At 38.3% G+C, this 24,025-nt stretch overlaps 1 protein-coding gene across 1 annotated transcript; it reads right to left on the reverse strand.

Moving 5' to 3' along the window:
• Window positions 1-13,518: 13,518 nt before the first annotated feature.
• Window positions 13,519-19,544, reverse strand: LOC140232289 (uncharacterized). The gene is made up of 5 exons (XM_072312418.1): window positions 19,393-19,544; window positions 16,765-16,878; window positions 15,521-15,590; window positions 14,245-14,486; window positions 13,519-13,655 (listed from the first exon to the last, which is right to left on the reverse strand). Exons 1-5 carry the CDS (start codon window positions 19,513-19,515, stop codon window positions 13,560-13,562), a joined length of 645 nt encoding a protein of 214 aa, XP_072168519.1. The 5' UTR covers window positions 19,516-19,544; the 3' UTR covers window positions 13,519-13,559.
• Window positions 19,545-24,025: the final 4,481 nt, after the last annotated feature.

Below are 24,025 nucleotides of genomic sequence, written 5' to 3' on the forward strand. Positions count from 1 at the left end.
CGATGCCGATCGTCATGACGACAGAATGGAGGATGGAGTTGGGGATGGAATCGATGATGCAGCTGGTAATGCTCATTCAGACCAACCGGTGATGGAGAACGGTCATGTGGACAGAGGTGCATTCGCCATTTGACGAGTTTTGAAGAGCTGGTAACAAATGAAGGAGGTGTAGAGGGTCAATTATGTTACCCTTACACAAAGAGCAAACAGTGATAAGAGTGAGAGAGCTGATCCAGAGAACCCAGGCGGTTCCCAACGACCCTCTTCTGGGTTTCGGAATACTAGTAGGTGAAAGTGATGGAGAGAACGCACGTACTGTATTTGAAATAAAACAACCACTGACCAGTACTTTAATTCGATTTAAGTGCATTTTAACCCATCCTTAAAGCCGATTACCGATGATGGTGCATGGAGCAAAAGATTCAAAATTGGTCGACGTTTCCATGTTGTCAATCTCCAGTGACTGCTGCTGAATGATTCGCATCCCAAATGAAAACAATAACTAGAAGTGGGAGTATTGTGGTAAAGTTGAAGGAAGATGCCCCGGATTCCGACACAAAAGTTCTGCCCTTCGATTTCTACTCAATGCGTCCGTCTACAGTTCGGACAAATATGTTTCTTGACCCAATGTTGAAATGCTTGGGTATTAAGAATGGTACGTGAACCTTCTCTCTGGCCAAGAAGTGATACCGATCATCGATGATGCCATACTCTGGGGACTATAAGAGTCAGTGTTTTATTCTGTAGCAATTATTTGGGATCAGTTACAATCATATTACGCAATATCCATGTCATAATCTAAAATTTCTTCAAGACTACAAGGATGCCATTTCAGTAGGGTTCCAATGGGGAAAACCCAATGTCTTCTTTGTGGTACATGCATTGCACATCGTATCACTTGCTGACCTCAAATTACTTGATTAAGGGCTACATAAATTTGACATTTGCGATTCTAGAACCATTAATCCGTCGATAAAACAAAATATCACAAATTCTTGACACACATCATGCACATGCTTATCGAACAGTGGTAATCATTAGAGGGTGTGTACAATTCTTGTTGAAGTGAGGATTTAGCTTTTAACATTTTGCGAGATATTCAGAAACCACTCTATGAGATGTCAAAGAGCATGCAGTTCTAAGGGGTATCAAAAGTTTATTCGATGAAAATCGGTTTTGAAATGGCTGAGATATCCAAAAACAAGGTGAAAAAAAGAGATCCTAATAGAGTTGTGGCATGTCGCCTTTTATAATTAGCACTTTTTTGGATATCTCAGCCATTTGAAAACCAATTTTCATCAAATGAACGTTGAATCCTTCTTAAAATTGTATGCTCTTTTATGTAAGAGGCTTTTCATTATCTCACTTAGGAATGTTCAAAACATGAATCCCCACCTCAACCAGTACTGTACAGTCCCTTTCATGTTTTCTGCAGTACATTCGCTCCAATTTCAAGAAAATATGTATGGTGTGCATCTATGACAGTTGAAATTAGATAAACCATTCTATAAGTTTCGCTAGTTTTTCTGCTTAATGGCCATTGCTGACTTGTTCATTAATATGTTATACATATTATATCAAGCCTTTGTTATGATATATCATGTACTGTATGTGTATATAATTTCTTTCAGTAGTGTGTCCATACACTTCTGTTTACACAGCATGCAATAATAAACAACTGAAAAGTGTCACAATGTGGTATTCCATGAATGTGTGCATTGCGACGGGGTAGAAATCATGTTTTGTTTTAAACATTTTCTGTAACTGAATAACGTCATGTTGGACAGGGAAATCCATTGCACTCATTTTTCTTAAGTTAAAGCTAATGTAGCTAACTCCTTTCCTGAAGATTTGGCCCACAATAGTTATCAAGACCCATAAACGAATATCATTCTCTCTCCAAACTCTCCAAAAACCCTTAAGAATACGGGCGACGCCTTGAAAATTTGGCGCAACCATTTACAGTGCTGGAGGGTATTAATGCAATGCATTGCAATCTCTTATTCATCTTTTGTGGAGAGAGAGAGAGAGAGAGAGAGAGAGAGAGAGAGAGTAAGTATATACCACGTGTTGGTGCAATATTATAAAAAATAGAACAAAACTCAAGTTCATGCTGTCAACACCAACAGTTTATTTCGACACACACACATTTTCGGGCGATTCACCCTTTCTCAAGGAATCAAGAAAATTTGAGAAAGGGCTAATAGCCCGAAAATTTGTGTGTCAAAGTAAACTGTTGGTATTGACAACATGAACTTGAGTTATGTTCTATCATATATATTATATATATATATAATATTTATTATACATATATTTATATATACGTTCACAAGTGCGTCGGGCGTGAAGAGATGGTGCATTCAGTCTAGGTCCAAACAATATGTTGAGAATTCACGTATTGGCTCCACGAAGAAATGAAGAAATAAACTGGTAATGCATTTTTGGCCAATAAAGAATGAGTTTATTCGACTCGAATTTACAGCGGCCTCCGCCTTCTTCAGGAGTCTTGACACTCGCAAAAAGTAGATTATATGTGTGTGTGTGTGTGTGTGTGTGTATTATATATATATATATATATATATATATATATATATATATATATATATATATATATATATATATGTGTGTGTGTGTGTGTGTGTGTGTGTGTGTGTGTGTGTGTGTGTGTGTGTGTGTGTGTGTTTAGGTCTATATATATCGCGCCCTTGCAACCCCATCCTCCCATAACTGGCCTGATAAATAATCTTTAGCGCGTATTTACATGTGAACGCCGCCTATTATTATGTCATTTCTCCATACAACCTTATACATCCAATCGTTCCTAACATGTCTGTGTCCGTGACTCCTGTCCTCCTTTTTAAGGCCCGGTCCCACTGGCCGACGGACACAAAGCGTATGCAGAAAGGACACAGCGGACGAGCAAAATTTCGAGGATGGCTTCATCCGCTTTCATCCGCTCCAAAAATTGACAAAATTGGCGAAAATTGGCGGTAACAGAACGGAAATAGAACGGACGTGGGTAGTATGTAGCGAGGATGTTAAACGTATGTTCATCGGAAGCCTAGCGGATGAAAGCGGATGGAAGGGGGTGACAGCTCCGAAGGGGTTACCGGAGATAATTGCGAAACGGACGCATAGCAGAAAAAGCGGATGCAGAGTGGATGCAGAGTGGATGCAGAGCGGATGCAGGGGGGATGCTTTCGAAATGCTTTATATACGAGATGCATACGCTTACATCCTTTCTATTAACGTGCTATTGACGATGTAAAGACGTTCCACGTACCATATCTTTCCTCCCTCTTTCCGTTTTTAGCTGCAGCGGATGTGAGTTGCGAGGATGCCCAGAGGATGCAGAGAGGATGCAGCGGACGTTTAAGGGATGCCGCACGGACATACAACGTTTGTTGCTCGTATGTCGCGGATTTACATCGTACACAGCGGAAAGTTCATCCGTTCTAAAAGTTTTAAGCAGCTTAAAACTTTTTGCGCGGATGAAATCACAGTGGACGGATGCTCGATGGATAGAGCGGATGAAACACGTATGCGATGGGTACACAGCGGATTCGTAGCGTTTTCCAACGGATGGCAAGATTTTTTGTACGCTTTACATCCTCTTTGCATCCGTAAGTGCAGTGGGACCGGGCCTTTAATTCCCACACTGCATGTTTCGTAGGCCTCCCTCCCAACTCCTCGATCTTTGATGCCTCTGCCGCGCTGCCAGTCACAAGCCATTTGTACCTGTCCAGGAAGATGATGCACTAGGGAAATTAACTTTATTACTGATTACTGAGCATCTCTCCCCCCCCCCCCCCCCCCAGGAATCCTCAAGGTCGAGGCCCAGAGAGATTGGCGCAGAACCGATACTAGCTTTTCTTCTTTCCGTCGGTGCTTTTTCTGTTTTTGCTCTTCTTTCCTAATTTCAAACCAAGAACTTGTGGCAATTACATCTACTCGAAGACTTCTGCAATAACAACAACCATGTAACCACAACAGTCATAATATAACTAGTTAATCGACCTACTGTATATTCAAAAATTAGTTGTGTCTTACAGCGTGCACTAGCTATTTCTAAACAAACCTTCGTATCAAGCATAATAAAACCGTTGAATTGCTCATTCATTGTAAACTGTAAGGGTCCAGCTGTCTTTCTTCTTTGTTCATTTCGATTCAGAGTCACACCTGCTCTTCTAAACTGTCGGAAGTCCGCCTCGTTTATCTATACTGAATGAAGTATGATATTAGCAATAATATGCGTCATGACAATAAAAAGTGCATTTACAATCCAATCGACATCACACCGATGTTTCCAACACCTCCAAGGCCACTCCTCCAACCAACAACACGGTATCATGTGACCTTTATGTCTATATATCTGAGGTAGTTAATTTGTATGAGTGTTGACGGGTTGATTGCTTGTTGGCGTGAATTAATATGGATACATTGCATTACAAACTGAATACATGCCGTTTTATTTTTTCCCCTATTAAATGAAAATGAGGGGTATAAAAAAGCAGTAATTTATATCATCTGTGAGCGCCGATTGGTAAAATCAACCTAACAATATACAGAACAGGGTTGTGTTAGCAGTGTGTTAGCTCAATCTGTATAATGGTAGAGCAAAACATTTGTATTACCGCCGGACTAGATATGAAGAATTGATATTTGTTACTTATGAGCGGCCGCAATGCTGACTATGATATATATTGATAAACTATGACGTATATAAATCCTGCAGCCTCCACCTTTATTCATATCTATCTGTTTGCAGGGGTAGTGTGTTTGTCTGTCTGCCATCAACAATACATCACTTTCAACAAGGACGGCATTCTATTGCAATCGTCGGAAAAATACCATATTGCCTCTCAAATTCATTATTCACGAACAGGTGGGCAATACACAAATACTCCCGTGTACAATTCCGTCTCAATCCGCAGCTGCTGACGAATGGTATCTGTGACAAGAGGCACGGCATCTACTAGCTTTTCATCCCGTTGCCATGGCTACGGGAGATTGTTTCGACAGCACGAAGCGGCCTTGCGATTTAACGCACAATGTACTACCCTTTCGATCAGACATTCATTTTGTGTAAGTCGGCGGCCGAGGTGAAATGTCAAATCAATATTTTTGTGCCGATCGCAAATTGCGACATTTGGTCCTGCCGTGGGGGATCATGTTTCCTGGCCTTTTCAATGAATTTAAATTATATCTGCTAAATTAATTGAGTATTAAACCTGAAGGTGGAGAGCGGAAAATAGGAATTATAGCGTAAGTGATATTGGCAATTATATACAGAGGAAAAGAGGAGGGTTACGATCATTCAGAGTCAGTGATATCTCATGCTTTCGGAGAGTATAGGGAATGACTAAAATAAGACATTTAAAGATAACAATTTGAGTAAATATTCTTCACGAGCACGGAGTATGTTAGCCTGAAGATAAATGTATATATATTTTTAATGTAAATAAATACATTTCCTTGAGGCACATACACACACACACATACACACACACACACACACACACACACACACACACACACACACACACACACACACACACAATTACGAGGCGCTAGTCTGAGTAATTATGCTTCATGAGCATTTCAGGTTTTTAATCTCAAGTTAAGGTATATTACATCATATATTTACATTATGTTTCTTTGAGAAAGAAAATCCCAAGTTTTGTTTTGTTTTGTTTTTACATGGCACTATGAAAGAGAAATTAACGTGCCTCTTCCAGAAAGCACTGGGAATATAATATTACCTTTAACATACGTCAGTACCAAGTCAAAGTATATACTGTGTACTTTTCCTAAAAGAAAATCGTGGAATCATCTTTCTATTTTCTTTATATCGTTGTTCTTCGGTGACGTCACGAACTGCTATTGCCTTCTTATCCAGCGATGACAGCATCAAATCTGTAAAAATCTGTAACTTTTGAAGGGATTGTCCGAACTTCTACAACCTTCCCTAATGTGTTCAAGTAATATTGCTACATTAACTCAATCCATAGATAGTTGGAGAAACTTCTCCTTCAATTTTATTTTTGTAATAACGCAGATATTCGCAAATTTGAGTTGACGCTATTATGTCTTATCCAAGCTTTGATAAATGCATCACTACCACTTTGACAAGACATAATGTAAATTTGATACCAGTCATGGGTTTCTGAGCCCACTTTACAGAATAGTGTCAAAAGAGGAATAGCGAGCGCGATGGGATAACTTTTCCGCGAGAGCAAAACCCCTGAAAACCGCATGTTGAAGAATACAGTGTACATAATTTTCGCAGAAAGTGCATTTTTATTGTGCACCGAACACGGCTTTCAAATATCCGGTCTCACGCCACGAGGATTCGAATTACAAGGCATTGTTATCAACACGGGCAGTAGATTACACGTAAGTATTATTAATGTTACCATTGTGAGTGAGTGGAGAGAGATCGAGAGAGAAAGAGATCTTGTACAAACTGAATTTATAAGCTCTTGGCGGTCACAAGTGCAAATTATTGCTACACTGTACTTGACTGATCTAGCGTTGTGATGCATAAAAAAAGAAGAAGATGCAATTAAACAAGTCAGAATCAAAAGTGAACCAGGTTCATCAGCTAATCAGAGTCGAGTATTCAGAGACTGATGTTTGATTTCTCTGACGCATGTTTTATCTCAACTTTTATGCAATAGAGCTCAGGTAGGGGAAAAAGACGGGTTCAAAATGTTATTACAGAAAGCAGGAGCAACAACGACATCATCAACAGCAACAACAACAACAACATCATCAACAGCAACAACAACTAGATCAACAACAACATCATCAACAGCAACAGCAACAACATCAACAGCAACAACAACATCATCACCAACAGCAACAACATCATCATCATCAACAGCAACAACATCACCATCAACAGCAACATCATCATCAACAGCAATAACAACATCAACAGCAACAACATCAACAGCAACAACATCATCAACAGCAACAACAACAACAGCAACCACAACAGAATCTACAGCCAGTTCGGGTCAATAAAGACGGGCAGTGAATGCAGATTGGTCCCTGTGACAATGTTATACAATGTATTGCCCTTGTGTTAGTTTCTTTGTCACAAACAGAAAAAAGAATAACTGATGTGATGAATAAGGCAGAATTCTGTCAGTTTTTTTTTTTTTTTTTTTTTCATAGAAATCATAATGGATGTCGAATGACACACACACACAGCGGTAACGCGCGCGGTAAGTAGCATTATGGTATTAAGTGAACCACCCACCCACCCCTGCCATAGGGAGAGTGATAAGGAATAAATGTAATTACGAACACTATCATATCACTGTCCTACTATGACAGCATTGCTAAGAAAAACAGAAGTAGAGCTTCCATCGTGAGATGTACATAATGAAAAATAAAATGTGATGTTGATTATACATGTATATGTATTATGCCATCATACCATAATAACTTCTAATGAAGACAATAATAATCACACTAAATAGCAACAAAATACCCCCCAAAAAAAGATAGGAAATACATGTAAAAGTGAATTTCACTATAGAACTGAGTATCGAATGGAAAGAATGAATCATCCCTTGATCCTGACTACTATAATAAGGGAAATGTAATTGCCCATGCTTTCTCATAGATCGAGGGCAAGCGCTATACAGTTTTCATCAAAAGAGGGCGGCATATGATATTCAGGGGAAAACGACAACTTTTACAAAAATCCACTCTAACGGGACTCGTACATGCAAGTGGGAAACGTGTAGCAGTATTGCTCCTGAGAAAATTACATGTACACAGATTTTGTTGTTGTTGTTGTTGCAGCCATTGACCATACTCCTCTTTTGAAAAAGAAGATTTTGTTAGAAGGGGGAGGGGGTGGTATTGCAAAACTGAACAAGTTTCTTGATTGATATTGCTGTACATTGATAGGGTACATTCACAATCAAGTTAATACTTGACCTCATTATTGTGACCATTTTCTGCACATTTATGAGCTATGGAGAAAATGGTAGCATTTTAGGGATTTTCATGGCAGTACTTTGAAGCATTTTCAAAATGTGGAAAAAATAGTGATATTTTAGCATTTTCACTTAACCTTTGATTGCATGGCCCATATCTTTCCCTACAATACCATTGCACAGTAATACATGTACACATACAGTATATAGCAAGTAAGCGTATATGTACAATGTATAGTCAACCTTGCGTAAGTCGAATCTATCTAGACTGAAGAAATAGCTTTGACTTAGACAAAATTTGACTTATGAGGAATCAAAACCAAGAGAATATAAAGAGAAGATGACTCGAAAAGATCCTCGACTTAGGCGATTATTTGAATTACGCAAGGTCAACTAAAGCAAGGTTGACTGTACATCATTTCCAAGGTATGGAGAAAAAAGATAATTTCAGCATTAAATATAATGTCGTGTAATTGGACCATTTTAACTTGACATTCGACCAAATGGCCCAAAAATTTTTCTTAAAAATCTTTTTTTTACATGTTTACACTCAGTTTCATAAAAATACAATCAGGTATTACAGAGATGCAGAGGCAGTAGTGAAATTGTACAATTTGACCATGACCTATGACCTTTGATCTTGAACGAGTGTACCCTTAAGTTGAAAGGCACAGCTTTGTCTATTATACATACACATGCCAAGTTTTATGTGGATACCTCAGACGGTAAGTTATGTCGTCCACAAAATCAATTACAGATAGAAAGACCGGACGGATGGACAACCTGCAAACATAATACGTACCTTCGCTGACACTTTGTGAAAGAGGCAAAAACACAAAAGAACTTCATTCGGTCAAGATAAGTGAGCAAGCAAACTGGTGATTTTTTTTTCTGCTATTACATCATCACCATCCAATTTGCAAATCAACTATGACAGATATCACTGATCAGGGAAAGCACATGAAGCTGAAAAGTGAGTAAATTTCCAACTTTTGGTCACTTTCAAACTTTCCCCTTTATTTTATTTTTGCTTATTACACCTAACACAGTCAACTTGCCCATCCAACAGACACTTTCTTCAGTGCACCAACAGACTCCCTTGACACACTCTGCTGAAGTGGAAACAATGCAGACAAATCAATTTTAATGGATTGGTTTATTTAATGAAATCTTATGTACACGATGCACAAATATGTAAAAAGTTTGCATATACTACAATACTACAAGCCACAGTATAACACTGAGACATGGATGAAACATATAGAAATATATTTCATCAATTTGACACCTTCAAATGAGAAAGTTAGTTTGACAGATATATACGTACAGGTGCATATACACAGTATGTATTTATCTCTGCGAGCACAACATTGCAAATTTCATGTCTTTCCCTGTTTTTCAAACTATAGGCCTTATCTTTTTTCCTCTTTTTTTTTTTTTGCAGGTGTTTTGAGGGGAATACGGTCGTTGCTTTATATGAATCCTTTCTCGAGTCTCGAGTCAAGATTTGAGAATCAAAGGTAGGTGCTGCCACTGAAACTAGTCATGCTCTCAGAATGATTTCTGCACATTGCATTGTTTTAAAGCAAATACAATGTACAACTGCAGTTTCTAAATATCTTCAGAAATATGAAGTGCTACAGTATAGATGAGATGCATGTATGCGCCTTGACATAATTTGTTGGATAAACATGACTAATCAATAACTGTGAATTGAAGTCATTATGTCAACAATGGCTTTGAAAAAAGGAAACTGCACTGAATATCATATCTATTTCTACTAATGTCAGCATGAATAACAACAAAATAATGTGATTTTGACCATGATTTTACAGTGTAATGCATGGTGCACAGAAAACAAAAATTATTATGATACATTTGTGTAAAAAGAGTTTGTACTTTGCAGTGGCGTAACTACGGGGGGGCATGGGGGGCACGTGCCCCCCCCCCCCCAATCCGCTGGTAAAAAAAAAAAAAAAAAAGAAGAAAAAAAGAAAAAAAAAAACCCTACCAAAATGGTAATTCAAGGGTTAGTAAACTGCTTTTGAAATCAACATGAAAGGATGATCAAGAAAAAAGATATTTTTCTAAGATTTCTTTTAACCATGTAATTAAAGAGGTAAAACATTGTTCAAAAAGCCCGGAGACGACAAAAGATTGTGATTCAGTGTGATTCCTGGTTGGCATTTTGAATACAAGCAGGATGTGCGCAGTGTACTCAGAACATCGGAATGGCAAAAAGAGTCGCTGCAATGTAGCGCAATGTGATGTTTGATAGGTTGTACACATTTGCTATCAAAGCTTGATCATTGATTTTGCAGTGTTGCTTTACATACTAGTCTATATTAAAATGCCTTGCATTGCCAATAATAAGACTTGACCTGACCTTGGCTATTTCCTAACTTTTCCATCTATATGAAACACACACACTCACAAACACAAACAAATTAGGGGATGCTCTATATAAATCCTTCTCCCGCTTGGTCACTTCGACGCCCCCTCGCTGGTCATACCTCCCCCAATCATGAACATAAACCGACACCCTTGACTACCAGTGGCGGATCCAGGGGGCGCACTGGGCGCCCCCTCCCTCCAAAGCGAAAAAAATATATATATGTAGCTACAAACGACAGTTTTTGGACTGTAAAATGTCAAAATTTTCAAGCTAGCTCGCTTCGCTCGCTCGCATTTAATCGTTATGCAATTCTCCTGATGTTGCTGTCAGTAATTGCCAGCAGTTGCGCCCGGTGCGTCCCCTCCCCTTAATTTCCAAAGCGAAAAAATATAGCTACAAACGGCAGTTTGGGGACTGTAAAATGTCAAAATTTTCAAGCTCGCTCGCTCGCATTTAATCGTTATGCAATTCTCCTGATGTTGCTGTAACTAATTGCCAGCAGTTGCGCCCGGTGCGCTCCCTCCCCTTAATTTCCAAAGCGAAAAAAATATAGCTACAAACGGCAGTTTTGGGACTGTAAAATGTCAAAATTTTCAAGCTCGCTCGCTTCGCTCGCTCGCATTTAATCGCTATGCAATTCTCCTGATGTTGCTGTCAGTAATTGCCAGCAGTTGCGCCCGGTGCGCCCCCTCCCCTTAATTTCCAAACCGAAAGAATATACCTAAAAACGGCAGTTTTGGGACTATAAAATATCAAAATTTTCAAGCTCGCTCGCTTCGCTCGCTCGCATTTAATCGTTATGCAATTCTCCTGATGTTGCTGTCAGTAATTGCCAGCAGTTGCACCCGGTGCGCCCCCTCTCCTTAATTTCCAAAGCGATAAAAATATAGCTACAAACGGCAGTTTTGAGACTGTAAAATGTCAAAATTTTCAAGCTCGCTCGCTTCGCTCGCTTGCATTTAATCGTTATGCAATTCTCCTGATGTTGCTGTCAGTAATTGCCAGCAGTTGCGCCCGATGCGCCCCCTCCCCTTAATTTCCAAAGCGAAAAAATATGCCTAAAAACGGCAGTTTTGGGAACATAAAATGTCAAAATTTTCAAGCTCGCTCGCTTCGCTCGCTCGCATTTAACCGTTATATGCCATACTCCTGATATTACTGCCAGTAATTGCCAGCAGTTGCACCCGGTACGCCCCCCCCCCCCCCCCGAATTTCCAAAGCGAAAAAATATAGCTATAAATGGCAGTTTGGGGACTGTAAAATGTCAAAATTTTCAAGCTCGCTCGCTTCGCTCGCTCGCATTTAATCGTTATGCCATTTTCGTGATGTTACTGCCAGCAACCCCCTTTATTTCCAAAGCTATATATATATATATATATATATATATATACATACATATATTATCATATAGCTACAAACGGCAGTTTGGGGACTGTAAAATGTCAAAATTTTCAAGCTCGCTCGCATTTAATCGTTACGTTATGCAATTCTGATGTTGCTGCCATGAGGTGCCCCCCCAATGTCTTGACCCACGGTACGCCACTGGTACTTTGTATATTATCCATTTTTCTCATTACAGTCCCCAGAAAACAGATCTATAGAATTCTAATGTAGTGAAATGCTTGAATATGTTGTAACAAATTCTTTCTTTGGTTATAACAGCACATATTCCTTTTTCATTTGATTGTTGTTGGCTACAGAGGAAATGTAAAAGATTTTCCTCCCCCAAGAACATTTTTATGCTTTAGCTCATTCAGCTGCATGTGTCATCCAATCAGTCTTGGCTTTGTCCAGCAGTTTTTTGTTTTGTTTTTGTTTTTGTTTAGCAAAGCATCTCAAACTTAAGATTTTCAAATTTTCTCTGTTTTCAAGACCAGTTGACACACTGCCTGGACAGACAAAGAAGGACAGCCTACAGACAGAAACCCTAGAAGTATTTTAATCCACTGAGGACGAGTCCCGAGCATACTCAGGCAGGTGTCAATGGGAAATATGTGTTACAGCAAAATCAGTCCGTCCTCACCTGGTTAAACGGTTGTAGGCCACAAACCTGCTTGTGTGTCAGATGGTTGAAATCAGAATCAAGTCCCTATGCTCAATCAACCGCTTACAAGATTACAGTGTGTATATCTGACTACACATGTACAGCTCACTATAAAATTCATGCGAATGCAAAATACATTGTACAGTATAGTGAGGCACACACACTTCATCAGGACCCCTTAATCTGCCTCCCTGCTTAAAATTCCTACAAGTGCTCTGAACGAAAATGTATGTGTAGAGACTGTGGGACTGTGTGCGTTATGCTTAGAACTTTGTGGGGTTACCACAATCAAACCACCTGAGGTTAAGACCAGCCACTTTCTCTTGAAAATCTAAAATTTCTGAGGAATATGTGAGGAATATATCATGGTCCCCACACATACTTTTTACATGCCTTGTCTGTGGGGGGTGCAGGGTGGCGAGGTGTGGGTCACTTCCATAGCGCACAAGTAAATGACACTGTTCGTGTTTGACTAATGCAGCTACAAATTTCTTATCGATCACTGAACATAGTGTTCCATTGTAATCTCGAGCATTTTTTCTGTACATAAGCAAGATTACATAGAATTTCAGTGACGTAGTGTGAATGTAATATGCACAAACTTTCAAGTGTGGCGATGTGCGAGATACTCAGGTATACTTTCATTGGCAGAAGTGTTCAGCAAGATATTCCACATTGTATACAACTTCTCCGCACAGTTCTACTAACTTAGCAAATGTCTTCTTATCAAATGTAACATGTTGGATCCAGAGTTCTCCTTTTCTCTGTTCAGACAGGCTGTATGGCATAATCACTTATAATCTTTATCAGTGGTGAATCAACTCTATCTTCGCTATCTATCAACCACGTTGAAAGAAAAGAAAAATCCAGTCCAATCAGCCGAGAGGTTTAGAAGGGATATGCTACCCTTCCAATTCGAGTCACAGTTCAAGATATCTGGAGTCACAGAGATGGACTGATATCACAAGAAATTTGTGAGCACTCACATACCACCAATCGTTACCAGTTTACGTTCCCTAGCAACGACGGGCCTCTTGTTTCCAGCTCCACATTTCTCGGCACAAGAAGTCTCCCCATCTCATATCGGTGAGCTCTGCATCCAAGAGAGAAGGGGGGGGGGGGGTGGAGGGGAGCTTGAATCACTGAATATGGTATGCATTGGCGATCACATCTCTGCGACCGATTGTCTGACCTGCGTGATGGTTTGGAGGGCCGTCTGCAGTTGAGCTATCCTTGTCTCTATGTCCCCTAGAACCTCCACCTGTGGTAAAAAGAGGCGGAATGCATAATGATGGTAGTAGTGGTAGTTATGGTGTTGGAAAGGGAGTGGGGGCAGAGACAAAAGGAGATGGGGACATGTAATAAAATCACATGAGTAATTGATATCCACATGTTATTTCAACACATTACAAATTGTACTTTTTTAAATCTGACCAATGCAAAGAAACTATTACCCTGGGAGAAAAAGAGAAGAGTTTTAGTGAGTTTGTAGCACATTTGCAAGTTCCTTATTTTGGGTATGTCATCAAATTTTGGCATTCTTCGAGGAATGTTAAGCTTGGTTTGGGTGTGTGCGTGTGTGTGTGTGTGCGTTCTATCTTTGACACCAGTAATTGTATCACACAAAAAATTTAAGCATTCATGATTTTGCTGTGACACACCAAATTCCTTGTGGACCACCCAGAACGTTACAAGAGGCCTCCTACAAAACCTGTAAAATAGATTATGAGAATAATACTAGATTTTTGGAACCTTGCAGGGCGGTGTCAGTTATGAAATAAAACAAGACGACATAGGACCAAACGAGACATGACGTAACAAAGAGATGTACGACCGATACATGTACATACCATTCTACCATCACTGAGGTCAAAGCCACTACCCCACTGCACGTTTTCCAGGTTTGCACTCAGCTCCCCGAGGCACGCGACCAAGAGGGGGAAAAGTTCCTTGACCTGGGCGTGGTAGCTGGCCTCCACCCGCAGGAAATCCCCGACCAGCGGCTGCTGCAGCCGGTTGATGAGCTCCTTCTTCTGCTGGATAGCTCGCTGGAGGTGACCACTGATGGAGCTCAGGTTCACTATCTTTGCATCTGAGGAGAAACCCCAGGAAATACTATATCATCACACACTATACTCTGCCCATAATTCCAAACAATTTTGTTCTTGGTGGATGATGGACTTGAAATCCTTAGCTGCCATTTGCAAAGCCTTGAGGAAATCAGCATTGATAGGTGTGGTTTTTCCTTCATCAAAAGCATATTATTCAATGCGTGGTTACAATCTGGCATGAGGAAAGTGAATTTTACAGTAGAGTACATGTGTATGAAGTAAGTCTCAGAACATTTCTGAGGACAGAGCACAGGAAATATTACATGGTCAGACACTACACTCTGCCCATAATATTCCAACCAATTTGGTTCTTGGTGACAGCAGACTTGAAATTGTTAGCTGCCATTTGCAAAGCCTTGAGGAAATTAGCATTGAGAGGTATGGTTTTTCATTTAGCAAAAGCATAACATTACATGCATGGTTACAATCTGGCATGAGAAAATCAAATTTTACAATAGAGTACATGAAGGAGATCTCAGAACATTGTGAGAAAACTGACTTGATGATTTACAAAAAGCACATTGCCACTTCAGAAATGGGAAGTCATTATCATGATTCGAAATTGGATACAGTAACATGTGTTTCTGATGTCAACCATCATCAGGAAACTTTTGGTTTTAATAACTGGCAGGACCTGTCGCATTTGGAGACCAAGTCATGCGTTGTCAACATTTGACAGAACTTGAACAATTCAACTTCACAATACCACATGAACAACTCTATGTGCTTTGAAGAAAGAATGACAAACTATTTCTTCGACACATACATCTAAAGATGGATTAATATCAAACTGAAGGAAATACCGTACAACAACTATGAATTACATGTATGTCATTCCATGGTAGTAATACTAGGTTTGCTATGAATGGCATGTTCTTACTTTTAACAGGGATGTTTTGGGAAAGCATTCCCAGTGAATGGTAATTGCTACAAGGTGGGGAAGAGACAAGTTAAATATCCAGTGTCTTAGAAGTGTGAGACATGTGGCAACTGCTAGACTCCGGTATGAACTCACCTAGTAGGTTCAAGTGAGTGAGATCTCTGGTCTCCTTGTCCATCAAGTGACACTGTATTTCTACATTTACCTGTGAAGATACAGAAAAATAATGACTGGCCATAGACAATACATTTTTAGACTTATTGGATCTTATGTGCCAAAAGCGAGTTTATAAGAAAATGCATTTTGCTGTGTGTGTACCTGAATAACACAATACGACCGTGCACAAACTAACAAAAAGTCACACAACCTTATTCTTTGTGAGGACTAAAGATACCCGGTGCGTAAAAATGGGTCAATGGTAACCTCGTCAGTTTTTTGTGTTGTATATCTTTCTAAAAGAGCAATTTCTGTTCCATATAATTATTGAGTTTGACATCATAAATCATAGGGGGATTTTTTCAGGTTTTTTTTTTTTTTCTAGAACTTTCTTCTTTTTTTTTTTGGTCTGACATAGAATTTCTCAGCTTTCGGGATTCTGAGCATGAGAAACTCCTCACACACTTGATTTTCAACTCTTCTAGTAATGAAAGGATGATGCTAACACAGTCAAATGAGCCATGACTAGAATACAGCATACTAATGGGCATGCAATATTTCAGCTTAATCAGATAATCCCTTCATAGCTTATTTACTGTTATGGAGTTTTATGTCCTGTTCTTTGTCCCATTCATTTTACAGACCACTGCTGGGTGAAATTAAGCACTTGAATACACCCTAACCTTCAAAGCCTCTTTTCCCAGCAACACTTTTCAAGAGGGTGTACTTTCTTTCCATTATTTACATGGATTATAAAAGTCCATTTGAATTGAGTTATCATGTATTTTTAAAGCTCAGAGTCAGCCCTTTCAGAATCTGCCCCAGGTCTACCCTATAGTAAAATTTCATGACTTGCTACATTGTGGTAGTTTTGCGATGCAGGGTTACATATTGTCTTGTGCATCATTAGCATTTTTAAAACCCTTACTGTGCCTTTTTACCCTGATTTACAAGTCTGCTGGAGGGTGTTCTTTGCTGATTGGAACATAATATGTCTAGAAACAAGCCACCAATGAACAGAGATTCATTCCACAATCTGTTATATGTGTGTCAATAGTGTCCCTCCTTTAGTGGGCTGGCTAACTGATAGTTGGGTCATGTTTAGAGGAATTAAATAGAAAAATGTGACAAGCTATAGCTGAGTGTCTCAGTACCTGTTACACAAACAGCTTAAATTGTACTTGGTTCTCTTTCAGAATTTTTCCCCAATTAATGTAACAAACCTGACTGAGCTGCCTTGTTTTCTCTGCAATTTCCTTCAGACGATGTATTAGCTTTAACGATGTCGACTGTCTCTGCAACGTCTCCATGACTTCTTGGACGTCTTCATCTCTTTTCTGTGAAAAGATATAAAGTACATTGAACTGGCTATAACTGGAATATAAATACCTTGCTATTCACTCAAGAAAATGTGTATAAAGACTCGACTGCTCCATGAACATCATTGCTCTGTAAGGCTGAATTAGCATCACACTTTTCACTGATCACAGCTAAACAGAGCATATTTTCAATATCAATACTCTAGAACCCAGGATCTTCTTTATTTTTCACTTCTAGTCGTAATGCAATAGGGTAATTCCATGAAGTTGGGGCAGTGTCCATGTAGCATCATGATATTTAAAAAATACATTTCAGCATAACTCAATATTAATTATGCTATACATTTATTGTTTGTAGGCTTTACATTTGCATCGAGGCCACATATTTTCCTGGAAATTTTGTGCCATTCAGACTCAATTTTGATGAAGTTATTAAACAATATGTACGGTAACAGTGTCCTGTAGCATCGTGACGTGTCCATGTAGCATCGTGATATTTTAAAATTTGGTCCTGAGAGACAAATTATGGCAATTAGCTTCACCAAAATTTGATGCAATATGCATTTACAAGATATGAATGAGATACAACTGTAGCTATCTCAAATTTCCTGTACACAGTTTTAATTTTAAAAGAAAATTACACACTGCCCACTGTATCGCGATGCTATGCGGTATCCTTTTTTGTTACATTTGGTGGACACCGCGTAGCATATAGTGACACATTGTGTAATTTTCTTGTAAAAGTAAAACTGTGGAAAGGAGAGTTAAGATATTTAGCTATCTGACTAATCTAGTAATCATGCATATTATTATGCATGTTGAATTTTCTTTACATTTTCTTTATAAATACTATTATACTCATATGACATCTCTAGCCTTAGTAGTCTCCTCATCCAGCCAGTGGTTCCAACACAAAAATTCATAACTTTTGCATCGATTGTCCAATTTCACTCAAACTTTCATTAGATTCTACTGTGTTCTACTAATATTGCTGCATTCTCTCAATCCTTATGTTTATGAAGGTGAACTTGTCCTTTAACTGCCACTTCAAATGCCAAAGTCCTATTCCACAGCACTGGCATGCACTTTCCACTTTATTAAATCTGTGCCTTTTTGAACACTTTGTCTTTGTTTGTCATGTTTGTTGATGTTGGACAGACAGTGCAGTGCTCCTATATTAAGTTTTATTTCTTGTAAAAGTAAAACTGTGGAAAGGAGAGTTAAGATATTTAGCTGACTAATCTAGTAATTATGCATATTATTATGCATGTTGAATTTTCTTTACATTTTCTTTATGAATACTATTATACTCATATGACATCTCTAGCCTTAGTAGTCTCCTCATCCAGCCAGTGGTTCCAACACAAAAATTCATAACTTTTGCATCGATTGTCCAATTTTTCTCAAACTTTCACTAGATTCTAATGTGTTCTAACTGTTACTAATATTGCTGCATTCTCTCAATCCTTATGTTTATGAAGGTGAACTTGTCCTTTAACTGCCACTTCAAATGCCAAAGTCCTATTCCACAGCACTGGCATGCACTTTCCACTTTATTAAATCTGTGCCTTTTTGAACACTTTGTCTTTGTTTGTCATGTTTGTTGATGTCGGACAGACAGTGCAGTGCTGCTATATTAAGTTATGTCCCCCCCCCCCCCCCCGGCCCCCACCACCACCGCCCGAAGTCCACGAAGAGGCAAGCTGAGGTATTCTATAGCAATACTCTGTAGATTCTAGATTGTGCAGCTACAGTGCAGTGGGGTGGGTGGGCCATGGGCACGCCCGGTCCATATCCGGTCCGGAGCCTAGCCCAAGGCAAGGCAGAGGGGTTCTAGTGTCTTACACAGACGACTCAGTATCATCGATCATGTATGGTAGCCCTACTACATATCGACCACCCTTATTGAAACCGAACGCGTATAATTCGCGCACTGAACACTTAGTACGCACTTTTCTGCGCGCAAAGCGCATAAAAATGGATTGGCTTTGAATGTAGATTAGGATGGTGTGGGAAAACACGATAATTCACTGTTCATTAATGGTTTTAATCAAGGACAAAATTTCGAATGAATATTTTCACCGAATCGTAATGACAGCACAATGTAATGTCTATGGAAGTTTCTAAAAGGCTTCTAAAAAGCTTCGTACAACACGGTGTTCAATACAACTCGGTTTACGTGCATTGTCAATGCAAAATCAGCGGTCGATCCTAAAAACGCGATTTACCGCGGGGAGCTGAAACGAGGCCACGCAAGTTCGTCGGCGATATTTTTGCACTGAAACTTCGAATCGAAAAGGGAACAACGGCATTTGATAGATCTGGATTTTCTCAATCACGTAGGTCAAGTGTTTTACGTGAATTTCAGTGTTAAATATTCTTATCAAGCAAATAAACATTAGGCGGTCGATTAGTAGTAGGTCCAACACTACTACTAGTAAACAGCCAATGACATTGCTGACATAAATGTCAATACATGGGACTTAATAAATCAATACTGTATGTTATATTACTACTGTATAATCAACGAACCAGTCGAAGATAGCCGCTCTTCTCGGAATAGCGGATAATGCTGGCTGTAGCAGAAGTTGAATTGACATCCGATGCCCATGGGTTTATACTGCTATTTCCTTTTAAAATTGAGAAATCATCCATCTTTCGGTGATCGGCCTGTGCACTCGCCCGAACTTTTCGAAGTTTTCCGCAAAATTTATCTGAGCATGCGTGGTTCAAGCAAATTGTCAGACGCAGTGTCGACGCTCTTTATTTGGTGTTTACATCCGAAAAGGCCACAGGCTCTGCTGTATACCCACAACAGAGCTAATGATGACTATTGACGACAGTTATGGTAAGATGATTGTCACGGTGATGAGCGTAACAATAGAAATATATAATAATAATAATAAAAAATCATTAAAACAATGAAACCACATAATCATACATCTGTGTTTTACGTACGTCTCTCTCTCTCCCTCTTTCTCTTTATATATACATGTATATATAATTATACTGAAAGAAATTAGACTGAGGCGGACGTTGCTCTCGATCTTGAGTCTCCTTTTTATTCAGTCAAGCTTTCGGCCAGTCATCAGGCCTTTCTCAGGATCTACCAACAGAACAGTTACTATCTGAATAACCTGATGTTTCATAATATATAATGCAATTTTACATATTACCAATCTTCTGAATTATTTCCTTTATGAACACAAATCAATCATTCAATTAAATACAAAATTCCAATCTAGACTCATCTTATCATCAATATAACATCATACATCCAAAAATATATATGAATAAATTCTTATATCAAGCTGCTGACATATAATAATCATATTTTCTCATAATTCTAAGTATAATAATTACAAACAAAATCATATACATATATATTATGATCATATGTCTATTTAATTTGCATTGGGTATACATACACACATACACACACACCCACATACATACGCACCACATACACACACACACACACACACACACACACACACACACACACACACACACACACACACACTCAACTCCGGTTGATATAATACTATCTAAATCAACATATCATATATATTATTTATATTACCGAAATATATGCTACCCACAATGAGGCACCGCGCACGTTGGGAAGGGAACTATTTCTCGCACTACCTGTATGTATATATATATATATATATATATATATATATATATATATATATATATATATATATACACATATATTCATTTATGTAATAAAGAACGGAATGATATAAGAATAAGAGTATGGATTTATGATACAGTATAAAATGTATTAAAATGAATATATATTCATATGATCAAATTCAAAGAATTGGTTTATTAGTCATCAGGCCAAAAATTGACTTTTTTTTTTCATACGACTATTAGGCCCACTAATTTGTTGTTCTAACCATTACATGTTTATGGATAGGTCTACATTGCTTACCCCACCTGGCACTGTTACAATGATTGTAGGACGTTTTCATTAACTGCAAAAAAAGAAGAAGAAATAAAGAAGAGTATTCCTATTTGAAGAAGAGTTGAAAACTATAAAAATTCATAATACAGATATTGAGAATATGAAGGAGAGACACTCCAGACGATTTATATGATTTTACATTACGTAGGCCTATAGTACATAGGTCTAAATTCATATTGCCATGTATAGATTTGTGGAATTGATTATGGTCGTTGAGCAGACAAACTAATACTCTGAAGAAAAAAAAAACAAATTTACAATGAAAATGAATTAAATAGGAGGCTCACATATATTCCAGAAATGTAATTCCATTACTATACCTCTGAGTAGAATGTACGTGTCCTTTCTTCTTTTGTTTAGCTTCTCTGAGCACTCAATCATGCATTCTCATGTGAAGCTGCGATGTCAGCATTCTTTTTCACTGTGATTTTTTATGAATTTTGAAAACATCGTTATTCCTTATCCCAATCACTATGAATTTTGTTACTCTGTACCCAGTATATAAGTAATTTAAAGATTTTCAAATGCAAAAGCCTGAAGAATTATAATATCATCCGTAGGTCTCAAGTCCACCGCAAAGTCAAGTACAAGAGATGGGTAGAGGTTGATGGCGGTGGGCACGTGTGCTAGCACTATAGTAATGTGTGTGTGTGTGTGTATGCGTGAATGTATGCTATTTATGTGTGATGTGCGCATGTATGTGTGTATACATTCTTGTGTGTGTATGTCATGTCTGTGCGTTAATGTTCGCGTTCATGTGTATGTGTGTATCAAAGAGAATCTCTTTGGTGTGTATGCGTGTATCGTAGTGTCTTGGTGCGCGTCTGAGTTGAAGTCTTCTAGAACGGTTATACAGTGTTGTATACTGTACAGTTTGTGATGATATACATGTACTAGTATACTCCGAAGACTTCGGAGTATATTTCAGTGGTACAATTTGTACTTTAATAAGTCACAGTTACATATACGGCAACTTATCCATATCATATCAGTCTGCGTACCTCAGAAGATCGAACCATTCTAGTATCCCGCCGTGAGGCACAAAAGTACTTCTCTGGAGCAGACCACTGGATCGCGGGCAAAATGATGAATCGAGTGCGTCTGTTGTCTGTTTCCACGGGTTTTTTTTTTTCCACCGTACTTTCTTTTAAAAAAAATTATGATATATCATTCTCTCCTGGAACATTTTTTTCTCACGAAATTTTGTATTATCACAGAATTTGAAAAACACAGCAGGAAACTGGCAGTCTTATTATCTGGCACATGGACATAAATCCCACATAGTTGGAGAAGGTGGGAGTTGGAGGAGTACTAGTATAGTAGAAGAATTAGGTGAGGAGAGAGAGAGAGAGAGAGATGAAACCGTTTAAAAGGAGAGTGCAATATTCCCATGAACAGGGATCGCATATAGTTTTTGTTCAGATATATTTCTAACAATTTTTGGTGAGATAATGATAAACCTCTTATATGAAATGTGAAAGAGCATGTAATTCCAAGAGGAATTCAATGGTTTTTTTTATTGTTTTTTTTTAATGGCTGAGATATTCAAAACAGAGCGATCATATCATAAAGCGGGACCAACCTTTTATAACGATCGCTTTGGTTTGTTTTTGGATGTCTCAGCCATTCCAAAAACGATTTTTCTTTTTTAGTTTTATCAAATAAACTTTGAATTCCTCTTATGATGCTATGCTTTGTACTCTTTCGTTAATACGTGTTTTCTTGGTATCTCGCAAATAATCAAAAGCTCAATTCTCATCTCCAACAATACTATACCATCCCTTTAAACGGGAGATTTTCGTTGGATGTGGTATACTTTTGTTACATGATGTTGATATCGAGTTAATATTATATCTGATATGATATGCCGACTTCTAGTTATTCGCTTTCATTCTATGAACCCGTTACATTTTGTAACTACATGTGTAGACTTCCATTTTGCTGGAGGAAATTAATCTACCTCTTTCCGTTTCATGAGAAACAAGACACCCTTCATCCCTATAGTATACTACAGTAGTTAAACACCGTTGAAAGCCCCCGTATATGCTACAGGTCTACTTTACTTTTATAACAGAAAGATCAGACATTATTGCACTGTAGCATGACATTTCAGAAATACATTGTGTCCACAAATGAGCACCAAGGGACGACATGAATATCTGCACGTTATCCGTCAACTACCTCATCGGAGGTGGAAGTGAGACTTATACTTGTGTATAAATAGCAATAGAACGTTGAGGCATTGGGCTTCAATGGGTTAAAGTCAATCACACGCGGGGGAAAGAAGCAAAATAGGAGAGAGAGAGAAAAAAAGGAGAGATTCAAAAGACATGAGAGACATACCAAAATACAGTGAAAGAGGGGGAGAGAGAGAGAGAGGGAGATAAGGAGGGAGACTCCGGAGAGAGAAAGGAGAGCGAAAAGGGGAACGGAGGAGAGAGAGGAGAAGGAACAGTGACAGCCCCTTTGTGCCTTTTGCCTATTCATGAGTCTCCTGCTGCCTCCGAGGTAAGTCTGGGCTCATTATGTTATTTTTTTTTATCACCGTCGACCTTTGGCCTGCTGTAATACTCGGAACAAACATAACCGTGATCCGCTGTCGCGGAGGAATATATTAAAGCAAAAATCGATCCTTGTGGTATGTTGACTCTGTGAGTAATGCATACAAATTTTAGAGAAAAATGTGAGAAAAACCTGAAAAGCTTTTTACAATAATTGCAATTAACAACAAGTAAAACTTAAAACATTAATGACAGCAAGAGAGAGAGAGAGAGAGTGTGTCAAAGAGAGAGAATATATATATATATATATATATATATATATATATATATATATATATATATATATATATATTACATATATATATATATATATATATATATTACATATACATATACATATACATATATATATATATATATATATATATATATATATATATATATATATATATATATATATATATGGTAGCTCTGATTCGTAAATCTTGCTCTCTTACTCATGATATTATAATTCGATCTCGATTAGATTTGCAAGGCGTTTCTTTTTTTATCATAGAAAAATATATAAAGGTATTTTAACCATTCATACTTCCCAGATTTCACAAGATGATACCATTTTTATCTATTGTTATTTTCATTTTCACTGCCACATATTTCTACATTTTTAGCTCAAACTAATAGCCATTAT

This window comes from Diadema setosum, chromosome 8 (genome assembly GCF_964275005.1).
Source record: "Diadema setosum chromosome 8, eeDiaSeto1, whole genome shotgun sequence".
In the NCBI taxonomy this organism is placed as follows: Eukaryota; Metazoa; Echinodermata; class Echinoidea; order Diadematoida; family Diadematidae; genus Diadema; species Diadema setosum.

Coding starts and splice junctions, on each gene's coding strand:
- LOC140232289 (XM_072312418.1), bottom strand. CDS start 19,515: ATGGATGATTTCTCAATTTTAAAAGGAAATAGCAGTATAAACCCATGG. Junction 16,879..19,392: donor AGAGCGGCTATCTTCGACTG/GTTCGTTGATTA, acceptor ATCTTTTCACAG/AAAAGAGATGAAGACGTCCA. Junction 14,487..15,520: donor CACTCACTTGAACCTACTAG/GTGAGTTCATAC, acceptor GTTTCTCCTCAG/ATGCAAAGATAGTGAACCTG.